At 36.4% G+C, this 12,490-nt stretch overlaps 1 protein-coding gene across 1 annotated transcript; it reads right to left on the bottom strand.

The window, feature by feature from the left end:
* Positions 1–5,644: 5,644 nt before the first annotated feature.
* LOC125677360 (uncharacterized) lies at positions 5,645–8,999 on the bottom strand. Its single transcript, XM_048915371.2, has 2 exons — positions 8,643–8,999; positions 5,645–6,091 (listed from the first exon to the last, which is right to left on the bottom strand). The coding sequence occupies exons 1-2, from the start codon at positions 8,706–8,708 to the stop codon at positions 5,717–5,719; spliced, it is 441 nt and encodes a 146-aa protein (XP_048771328.1). The 5' UTR covers positions 8,709–8,999; the 3' UTR covers positions 5,645–5,716.
* Positions 9,000–12,490: the final 3,491 nt, after the last annotated feature.

The following is a 12,490-nucleotide window of genomic DNA, read 5'->3' as shown; positions in this document are numbered from 1 at the left end:
TTAGGAACAAATCCAAGTTTATCTATTGTTACATTGTTAGAAACAGATCCAGGTTTATCTATTGTTAGAAACAGATCCAGGTTTATATATTGTTAGGGACAGATCCAGTTTTATATATTGTTAGGGACAGATCCAGGTTTACCTATTGTTAGAAACACATCCAGGTTTATCTATTGTTGGGAACAGATCCAGGTTTATGCATTGTTAGGAACAGATCCAGGTTTATCCATTGTTAGAAACAGATCCAGGTTTATCCATTGTTATAAATGAAGGAGCATAAAAACGCCAGTCTTATGTCAAGAAACTGCAAGAACGGCTTCGATATTCTTATAAAGTATTATTAGGAATCGAGAAAGAGTTCAGTGAAAAACAAAATATGACAACTGGGCTAAAGAATGGAAACTAGAAATAAAAGATAGAGTTTTAGTTAGAAAAGTTGGGTTTAAAGAAAAGCATAAACCTGCTGACAAAAGAGGATGCTGATGTTTTATTTATTATTGATATTCCAGGTGTAAATGTATGTTGTTAGAATGGAAAAAATCCTCCCGTACCCCTCACTTTCTATGACCATTAAATTGTGTCCTCCCGTACCCCCCCCCTACCCCCACTTTCTATTACCATTGAATTGTATTTCATCTTACTTTTATTCTAATGCTTCTACGATTTCTGAACAGGTAAAGAAGACCCATGAATCTACTCCTTCATCACAAAGATCATCTGACTCATCATCAGACAGTTCCTCGGAGGAACGTGATGCGACACCAAGCACCCCATCCCCACATCCAACCCTTACACCACTACGGAGATCAGCCCGAACCACGAGACCCCCCGACAGATATGGTGATTGACAATACTGCCAGCTGGTGTCCCAAATTTTTTTAGAGACACTTGTATAAATGTTTTTCTTATATACATGTTATTTCATATTTCCTTAGAAAGTGTCTGTGCTATAACATGGAGATAAAAAGATTGTATTTTGATTATATCTATTGTTTGTAATTTTATTATCTTTCTTATGTTACATGCCTCTACATTCTGTAAGTATAAATCACATATCGCCATATTACTATTAATTTTCTTACATTGGTCGTAGTACAAATGACTTACATTTAATATCTAAATTTTCTTTTATTTCTTGACATGGCTTTAACAAGTAGTTTGTATATGATTTAGTTTTCTGTATTTGGGACTTTACACTCAAAATGCGAAACCCTTTTCGGAATTCTAAAGTCCATCCGGACGGACGTCAGATTATCTTTCTTTCCATCATCACCTTTGTATATTTTACGTCATACTGGAGACTTCGTGAAGAGGTGTGGCCACCTGTAGATATTAAATTGACATCGATTTTGAAATGTACTGTTTTACTTATTACTGGGTTCTCTGATTGCCTTCTGTGAGGAATCAATCTTAGATTAGCGAGATAGAATTACGAGACGAATTAATTCATTATTGTACATATCTGAAATGTGCATTGACTCTGGGAAAATAATGTTTAAGCTTCTAAAAGATCACAAAACAAACTACCTGGTACATTGTACATTGGCAGGAGTACAAATCTTGAAGGAATCCCCGCCCTCCGTGTTTCACGTGTTTGGTGATGAAGTTGTTACTGGAAAATTTAGGAACAGCTGGGGTTTTTTATTATGTAATTGTACATTGACAATATCTTCGTGGCCTTAGGTGATCAGGTATTCCAACAGTCTGTTGGAATTCCCATGGGTACAAACTGTGTTCATTTATTAGCTGACTCATTTTTATATTCTTACGAGGCAGAATTTATTCGAAAGCTTCTACAGGAGAAGAAAAAATATCTTGCTAAGACCTTCAACTCGACATTTAGAGACGTTCTATCTATTACATGCAACAAATAATCATTTTCATTCATGTATCGATTCGATATAACCAAGTGAACTCAAAATAAGACACCATAGAGTCTTCCACATTTGCATCATACTTAGATTTTTTTAAATGACTACAGATGTCAAATACAAACAAACAACTCAACTTTATGACTTAAACTTTTCCATCGTCAACTCCCCATATTTATGTAACAATACATGTATTCTATTTTCACCTGCTGGTCCCACAATGTACGTTAACTTTCTCCGTATTGAAAATTAGATAATGATTTTAGGAATGCAATATTGTAATCTGTCATGTTTATATCTCTCAACTGATTCCATATGCAAGAGTTTGTTCTGTGTATGACCAGTTTTTAATTCAAGGCAGGCTACTGACAAACAAGTTGATGGCATAGGGGTTTCAACTTTCAACACAGGGACTGGTTCACGTTTTTCGAAAGAAATGGGTTTTTTTTCCCATTTTTTATGTTAAAAATTAAAGATATAGCTCATTTAATGTTGACAACCAAAATGTTGACCGTCTAAATGCCAGGGTAAAGGCAATATTTTAGTTTTGATTCTGTGTTATGTAAACAAAGACTCGAGTCTTTTTATGTAAACAAACAAACCAGTGAAACGTTAATTTTGTAATTTAAAGCATCTTCATATTGTACAGTCACAAATTTAAACTTTTAAATGACACATTTTTCCTAAAGCATACTTGAGATGTGATTAACATCCGTTTATTTTGAAAACCCCGTAAACAATAACACACCTCAATCTTTGTTTTCAAAACAAATAATAAACTCTCTATAATGAGCTTCTGTCATAATGAATAACCTTAATGATTTTGTGAAACCTTCTAAATATATCAGACTGTAAATTTTGATCATTTAATGTGAAAAACAAAATTTGGAGGAAAATCGTGAATCAGTTCCTTTAAGGTGGCTCACTACACCCAGAAATAGTTTCTAAAATCAGTACGAATTGATCTAATATTAATTATAAAAGATATGATGATATACAATAAGTATATATGCCAAAAAAGCACAAAATATACAAATTTGGATAAAAATTACATGATTTTCAAAAAAATCATTTCAACACATATGAACAAAAGACTCTGGCAGATTTGAACTCGAGATCTGTGGTTCACCAGCCCAATGCTTTAACCACTGAGCTAAGATGCTAGACAAACAAATCGATCGATACAAATAATTTCACAAAACATTTAAATCGCTATCTTGTGACGTGGTGTCATACAGACTACAGAGTATAAGCTTTAGTGTAGTGAGCTACCTTAAAGTCAGCATTTCGCATTTAACGATCTAGTTTGCCAATAAAACCTGCCATTGGGTCAAATGCTGTCTGACGTGTTTCATACCGATTGTTAGGCCGTTCTTGGCACACTGATTGTTACTACGGATAACTCCGTTTACCTGATCAAGATAATGGGCCCACGGCAGGTGTGACCGGTCGACAGGGGATGCTTACTCCTAGGCACCTGATCCTATCTCTGGTGTGTTCAGGGGGTCTGTGTCCCGTGTTTACCCAACTCATGATTTTGTATTCCTTAGAGGAGTTACGTGATCAATCACTGTCCGTTATCTTCACCTTTTCATTCTTTCGAAATATACCCAGCCGTTTAAGGAGGTATGCTACACCAGAGAAATTTGGTGTAGATCAAAAAGGTGGAGGATATGTACAACAGTATTGTGAAGTTGAATATTTTCAAATTTACTTTATTTTGTCAAAAAATACAGTTTTAGTAGAAGGTAATCTGAAAAAATTTAAAACCCGTGCTGGGCTCGAACCTGCGACCTACAGTTCAGCAGTCGGTATTCTCACCTACTGAGCTACTTGGCTAGGTATTTAAATAGAAAAGGAAAAGTCAAATATTGCTGATATCGATTTTTCATTCATGTTTTTAAAGGAAGTCAGCCATTATGACGATGTAGAGTACTACCTTAAAGGTATCACACCGGTAATTGTCCAATCAAAATGAACTTAGTTAATTGTAGTTCCATATATTTAAAAACATATTTTTTTCCTTGCGCGATTTTTCTCATTTCCTCTTCTTCTTTTCTCTTAATTTTTGTACCCCTGATTAGGAAATTTTGTGTAATGTGTAGAAATAATCAAGTGTATACAAAGGAACTATTTGCTGTTGGTAGCTGAGGCTACTTCCTGAGGTGCACTCCGGCTGTTTACACACATGTGAAAAACACGTGGATTTGAGGGTAGTCTTGTTTGCGGGTAATTTTTTTTTCGAAAATGCCGCGTAGGGTGTTGTTTTTCTAGTGTCGGCAGACGAGATAGGTAACATAGAACGTGTCTGACTGCGTTATTCGGCATCAATTTTGTAAACTGATTTTTAATGATTTTTTCCCCTCTATAGTAATATATAGTGAAAATAATTACCGGTGTGATACCTAAAATATAGTCCTATTATCATTATAAAGATTAATTCATACACAAATTGTTCGCATTCATGAGGAAATGATTATCATTTCAATTGGTAATGATATTGAAGGTTGTAAATATATAGATATGATATGGCAATCACTTATTGGGATTACAGTTCGTCTTATGCTCTTCACACCGGGTGCAATGTGCACCATTAGGTCACCCAGTTCTGCGCTTAACTTTGAATCACCTTTGAAACGCTTTTTTGTTTGTATCTTAATATTTTTAATAAACAAACCAACAATTCAGGTACAACAGTTTATTGTTATTCTTATTTCTTATTATTTAAGGAAACTTTTACGGAAACAAAACCCGATAATGACTTAAAATTTTCATCATCTAACATGGCGACCTGCCGAGAAGCATTTCGGATCGAAAGAAATAATTATCTGTAAATTCAGCTTTTTATCTTCAATTTCCCTGTACCTTGAGCTTGAAATAAGTACATCTGCATGTATCTAACCAAAAACAGTGGAACATTTTACGTCAAGAGACAAAATCACATCGATATACTTACAAGTAACAAAACTCTGGTGGTCTAGTAATTAAATATGTTTCATATACATGTATGACGTCGACGAATATTCGAACACGATTAATACAACAGTTTAAATTAAAATTAAATTGTGGGGTTTTTTTTTTTTTTATCAAAGGTCACCAGGTCACATTGTACAAAAGGAGAGGGGTCATGTTATTACATTAATTCCTTATTATTCATGCTTTATAGATGAGACTTCACATAATTCGTTTGACTGCGTACTAAATAACTTGTTTTGGGATCACAAGCAGCCCTGGATGGATTTTCAAAGGGGGTTTGCGACCAAAGCTTCAGTTCGAATGCTTTTGAGATATCGTACAATACACATTACATATCGAACAGCCCTCGTAATAACATGACCCCCCCCCCCCCTTTCGTACAATGTGACCTGGCTCGGATTTCTCGAAATAAACTTAATTCTGAGATTTTACTCAAATTTTGACTGCTCAAATAAAAGAAAAATTCAAACTTGAGATAGCGATTTTTTCGAGAAATCCAAGCCTGGTGATCTTTGATTAAAAAACAATTTAATTTTAAAACTATTTTTACTCACTAATAAGTGAATAGGATCGGGCAGCAGGCATAGCCTATTTCAGCCCTCTCCCTACATCAAGGTCACAATGAATCAAACACGTACATATGTAGATAACAATAGAGACAATACCAGTAACTAGAAATCCAGAAACCACATCGTTACAGACAGACGGGACAGATTCAAATTAAAATACCCTTCTTTCTCTGTCATAGCGCGAGACAATATAATTACAAGAAACAAAATAAACAACAAAACAACTGATGGGACGTTCAAGGTGTGCTAGATATAGTTTTATTTCAGATCTTAGATGAAAAGAAAATCACAATCAGGCTTTTATCCATGACGTGTCACGTGTCCAGGGTGCGTCACGTGCCCGTTTTGATGCACGTGATTCGTACCATCTCCATTATGGTCTGTCGTCTGGGCGCTGTCTGTACTCGCGGCTTCGGTAGTTACAGCACGCACCTGGCACCGTCCATATATAGTAACAAAACTGGACCCTTGGACACTAGGCACGCACGTGAGACCGCTTTCACACGGACAGTCTGCGTCACTGGTCACCGTGGTGCATGTCTCGCCGACAGCGCCTAACTTTTTACAATAGTAAATGATGCGGAAAAACTCGTCGTAGGCACAGCAGAAGCCCATTGGACAGCTGGAATTACGGGCAGACATAGAACATTTATTCTCCATAAAATAGTTCTCATCCTGAAATTCAAAGTAATTTATATATTTTCACACTTAACTGAGTTGTACCAGCAACGCTGTCAGCATATTCCCCGCCACTCCATTCTCATTATTCAAAATCATAATACTGCATAGTGTGGAGGAATCAGTGAATTAGTGAGGTGAAAGGACAATTTCCTAGGATTTCTGAGATTTCACAAAGTCGTGGGGATATTATTTCGTAGATATGAAATACATTGGCGGACCCCCCCCCCCTCCCCATTTCGCGGACCAAAATGTTCAAGAGTTATTCAATTTTAACGAGACTGAGTCAAAATGATATGAAAGGTGGATACTTACATGTAATGGCATAAATCAAAATCAACACCAGTAGATATCATTTAATTCTGATTTATATATTTACGATATTTTCGTCAGATACAAATATCACTTAAGGATTGCTTTGTATACATGTATAAGTGGCCCCTAGCTGTAAATCACCTTTTATTTCATTTCATTGCGAAATCAGGTCCGAGTATAGCGATTAGATCGACTAGAACTTTGGAAACAGTAAATGACTTAATCATTTTCGTGTATAAACTATCTCCACACTACCCTAATATGTGATGTACACAAGCAAAAGGTGTAAGGCAAGGGTGACGCTCCACGGTGTTTCTCTTTTCATCGTGGAGCGTCACCCTTGGCTGGCGAAGATGGGTGTAAGTGGGGTAGGGGTGGAGGTTGTGAAAAGTACCTAAAAGATCAAGTGCTAAACCCCTCCTTTCACAAATTCCTGGATCCGCCTATGAAATATGTGCTGGTATATGTATTTCCAAGACGCACAGTGTATTAAATCTTTCATTGAGAAGGAACAAGAGCAGAGATTCTGGCTGCCATAATAAACAGAAATGTACAATTTTTATTTTCAAGAAAGTGGATTGAGATTCACGTTAAAAACAGTAAATTTTCACGTTCATCCTCGCTGAATTGTACCTGGTCCATTCAGATGAATTTTTATAAATGATCAGCAGATTATTCGTGAGAAAAAATTACGCACTACAAAACTGTATGAGTTACAGTGTGAACATTTCTATGAGTGTTTTGCATTTCTAACTATACGCTGTTCAGAATGTTCATACCTGTACGTGTGAATTGAATTATATTACAAGAAATCATTACTTAGGAATAAGGTTCAGGGTCTGCACATGGACTAAAATCGCTTCATTTTTCACCATTTGAATTTTTTAAAACCTTTTTTTAAAGTAGTCATAAAATTCTTATCTGTATCGTGATAAAACTTGACCATTTGCACAAACACACCGCTCTTTTACACTCCATTATTAATTAGTTTCTGACCGGATACATCCCATGGCCGTGTTGAACACGTTTTACTGCTGAAGTAATTTTTGCACGAGATCCACCCCTTCTAAAAATAATCGATTCACGGCGCAGAAAACTTCCATCACTGTCGCCAAAAAAATTCAATATAAAAACTTCTTGACAAAAACACCTTCAAAGCCCCATGCGACCTAAAAGCTCACAGTTTCAAAAGATTTCGGGTTTTTTTTCTTGTTTGGTGACGCCAGAATACGGCGATATAAGGCATTGTTTATGCGCCGTAAATCGATGGTTTTTAAGAGGGGTGGATCTGTAGCTCTCTGGTCTGTCCTAATATTATCCCAGAGAGCTACAAATCTGCAGCTGCATGTATGTTTGACATTATCATTGCATTTTAAATTCCATTTTCCACTATTTATTCGATATACCGGTAATCGTTAGTTCAATCACAATATAAATTTTGTAAGTGTATGACGCCAGAACTGTCTGTTCATCATTATGAACACCGTCCCAAGTCAAGGGTTTCTGATCCGCTCCGCTCGGATCAGAAAACCCTTGACTTGGGAAGATGCTTTATGATATGAATGGTGTATTGATATCTTGCAATATTTCAAAAATTACCGATAACGATTGCTGTAGAACAATTATATGATAAAACAGCTTATTTTTAAACATTTGTTTGTTGCTGTTTACAAATATTTACATTTTCATTAAACAAGTTTAAATTCTCATTAGATAAATAGTTAACTGATGTCTAACATGTGCTGTAATGTCGTTCGAGTTTTGTTTGAGTAATTAATCTATTCTGAAGAACTAAAATAAAAAACATGATCTAGTCTGGATATAAATGACTTTATCGCGTACAAACTTAAGTCATAAATTGATGTACAAACTTAAGTCATAAATTGTTTGTCTACAATTCTTTCTCCTGAATCCTCCCCAACTTTCCGTATGTTCTGATGTCCAGTGGGTTTAATAATATAAATACTGTGTCATAGACATGCCGCCGTTTCCATCGCCTACTTTATCACAAAGTGGGTTACCCAAGGTAGCGTCGGGTCAAATAAATAGTACTTCAAAGTACTACCCATAACATTTACCCGTCATTCAACTACCACAAAAGCTAAAATGTATACATACATCATTTTAAGAAAAGGCATCTTAATATAAGAAAAAAATGAAAACGATTTTTTTCTCCGACAGAATGTGCGCGGATTATTTTAAGAATAGTGAGACTTTTTACAGACTTTGTTACCTGTCTCTTCTCCCGCGGGGCACCTGCCACAAGACAGAGGAGTCCGACGATTGCCAAAATGTACATGGTGCGTTTTACAGTCCACGAAAAATAATTGTGCAATGTAAAGGCTCTCTTATCGCAGCTAGTTTTTGTGTCTATGACACAATCCTTAAAGACTGGAGGTCATATTCCAGTTTCTATTGACATATTGTGGGGGAAATTCAGATCCAAGGTTTATAGTCCGTGAGGTTATTGCATGCACACCAGCCCTAAAAGGGGGAGGGGCGAACACAAAGTCCAGTGTTTCTCCTCAAGAACAGCTATCTATCTTCAGAACCCAGAGACTAGGCTTCTTGTCCGGAATGTTAACGCATAGATGACATCAAAATGTCTATCACCTATTTAGGTAAACTTAGTGTCTTTTACCATGCGCATGTTTGTTCAATTATTCCTTCAAGAACATTATATATAAAATGTTGCCAAAAGCCAAGCCCACAGGAACTCCATCATTTTATTGTTTTTCCAGATCGTTCAACTTCTCAAATTTCACGGTTTCTGAAACAGAATCAAGCACACATTCTTTCTTTTGCCATTTTAACATCGGAAGAAATATTTTTTTCCGGAATAATAAAAAGCTGTTTGTTAGCAAATAACATATTTTGGCTGTGATTTGGTGCATGGTTTGAATATCTAATAAAAATGTCTAAACGACTCAGATAGACGTTCCAATATTTTAAAGGGAAAATATTCATAAAAATGGAAATGTCATTTGTTGATATTTTCTAAATCTACGGATATAATCTTTAAACACATTCCATTTAGAAACGTGGACAAATATTACTGATGTATTTTGAAAATAAATTGAATTGAAATGACCAAATTTCAGATATATTACTACGCTATATGTATAAGATTTGAATCAAACGAGAAAAAAAGTATTGATCCCGACCAAAATTGATAAAATGACTAAAATAATCACATTTGTTGCTACATATAACAGTATGGACTTTTCATCATGAACTTACTTTCCTTTATAAATTCATTCATAAGGGAATGCAGTTTTTTTTATCACAATGTTCTCTTTGACTTCTTCGTTCAAATTTGAAAAATCGCAGTATTTCTGAATTTCAAACATCTCAATTCTTGAAATCTCTTTTTAAAATACATTTTTCCGATAAAATCATATTTGCTAGATAAATTTTAAAATATAGTACTAGCAATCAACATTTTTACTCACGTTTATTCTTAGTTTATAGTTTTGAGGGTTGGTTGCGGAAAATTTGATGTACGCCTTGCCAAAATTTCAGTAAGTAAAACGATTGTTTTAAATAATTTGTGGCGTCAATAATATATATACATCACTTTTATGAAAGGCAAATACATACAATGAACAATGATTTACCTCACGGCTCCTATAAGAAATACAAAATAGATAGTTGGGCAAGCACGGGCCCCTGGACACACCAGAGGTGGGATCAGATGTCTAAGAGGAGTAAGCATCCCCTGTATACCGGTCACGAGTCCTATATCTTGATCAGATAAACGGGGTAATTCGTAGTCAAAATTAGTGTGCCAAGAACGATCCAACAATCGATATGAAACACGTCAGTCAGCATTTAACCCAATGATAAATGTAGTTTGCATAATGTTGACTTTATACGAGACGGTCGAAACTCCTGTAACATCAACTTGTTTGTCAGTAGCCTGTCTCGATTTTAAAAAAAATTATCATACGCAAAACAAGCTCTTCCGTATCGAATCATTTGAGAGATGCAAACACTATATGCAGATGAAAATGGAATACTGCTACAGATATGGAAAGTTGACAATGGAGAAGGTGAAATAATATTTGTAATTAATATTTATTTTTCAATAAAATATCTAAGTACGAAGCAGAAGTGAACGACTGTGTGGTGTCATTTTATTTCCAGTTCAAAGGGATATTTCGAATCAACATATGAATGAAAATTATTATTGTTAGTAGATAAAACGTCGTCGATACATCTGTATGTCAAGTGGAAGGCTACAACAAAAGATTTTTTCTCATGCAAAAGCTTTTGACTAAATTCCTCTTCACAATAATGTAAAACCAGGTCAGCTAATAAAGGAGCACAATTCGTGCCCATGTGAAATTCCAACAGCCTGTTTGAAGACCTGATCACCAAAGACCACGAAGATATGGCATGTCAAACGTATTTTTGTACATAAAGGTAAATGCATTTTTGTTTAAAATGGACAGAAAATGAAAACTACGTTCAAGTTTGCCTCAAATTGTATAATTATGTACCTTCATGTACGAAAAAACTCCAAACCGTTTACCATACTCTCCAATGATTTTGATAGAAGAACATTAAGCTGAGCTAGTTAGTCCCTATTGTTCGTGTTTTAATGATAACTGTACGAGGACAAACAATGCCAATTATAACAATTAAACATACACAAGCTAATACTGATTGGTTGTACATGAGAGTAGGGAGCATGTAGAAGAAAACAAACCAAACGTAAGCACCGTCGCCTATTTTGCAGGGTCACCTTCTGCACGGGAAGACAACATACACAGATCTGAGATATGGTGCATGTGAGTACATTCTGCGCGGGAAGACAACATACACAGATCTGAGATATGGTGCATGTGAGTACATTCTGCGCGGGAAGACAACATACACAGATCTGAGATATGGTGCATGTGAGTACATTCTGCGCGGGAAGACAACATACACAGATCTGAGATATGGTGCATGTGAGTACATTCTGCGCGGGAAGACAACATACACAGATCTGAGATATGGTGCACGTGAGTACATTCTGCGCGGGAAGACCTATAAGTGCACTAATGTGTCAGTCGGGAGTTAAATAAGTACACTATAAAAAGTGCAGCAAAATTTAAAATGCACTTGTCTACCAGTACGCAGGCATCTTGCGTAACTCGAGACGCGATAACCTATCGGTCGCGATATGTTAAATATTATTACATGGTCAGCACGAAATTCACTACGTCTGCTCAGGGACTCGCCCCCCAGTATATGACGATGCGATACACGTCATGTGCTAATCGCAAGAATTATTTGATAAAACTACACCTGGCTAAAACTAATCCCGCCGCGGGGCTCATCCTTACTGGGACATATTTGATATATTATATTGAGACGCGGTTTTCAACACTATTCATGTTTTACACCAAATTCCTTTGACCTTGATATTTATCAATAATCACGAAGTAATATAGAATGTACTTTGCGGGAAATCTATTCACTATTCCCTTAAAGAGTGGCTAAACAAAATCATATCTTCGTACAGATGGGCGGATAGACAACAATAGTACCGCAAACGGTACAACACGCCCGTGAAATTGCTTATATAGGGTGTTTTTCTGAAGCCATAATTTGTAGGCCTTTGCTTCAGGTAGTATCAGCCATCTTCAGGCTGTGACATACTTTCTTTGCATTGTATGAATAAAGAGTCTTATTCTAAACTGTGACATGAGGTACATTAGACAAACCGAGTTTTGTGTGGAAGACGCCAGAACCGTTGACCCCCGGGAGTTATGTGACACCGGAACTGCTGACCCCCGGAAGTTAGATTTCCATTATTCATGGTTTGTCCGACGTCCAGTTATAAAGACTGCATCATATTAAGTGTAGCCCCAGCTCAAAGATCCATGTACCACAAAATAACACTCTCCCCCTTATGAGTCCCTTGGGGATCCGGGTTAGAATAGGTCCTCAGTGCCCCCTTGCTTGTCGTAAGAGGCGACTAAATAGGGCGGTCCTTTGGACGAGACCGCGAAAACCGAGGTCCGGTGTCGCACGATAATAATAGAATCCTTCATTAGTACGAGTGTGGGATAGGGAAATCCCACCGAGGGG

The sequence above is a fragment of the Ostrea edulis genome, chromosome 3, assembly GCF_947568905.1.
Source record: "Ostrea edulis chromosome 3, xbOstEdul1.1, whole genome shotgun sequence".
In the NCBI taxonomy this organism is placed as follows: Eukaryota; Metazoa; Mollusca; class Bivalvia; order Ostreida; family Ostreidae; genus Ostrea; species Ostrea edulis.
This window is presented reverse-complemented; position numbering and strand designations above follow the sequence as displayed.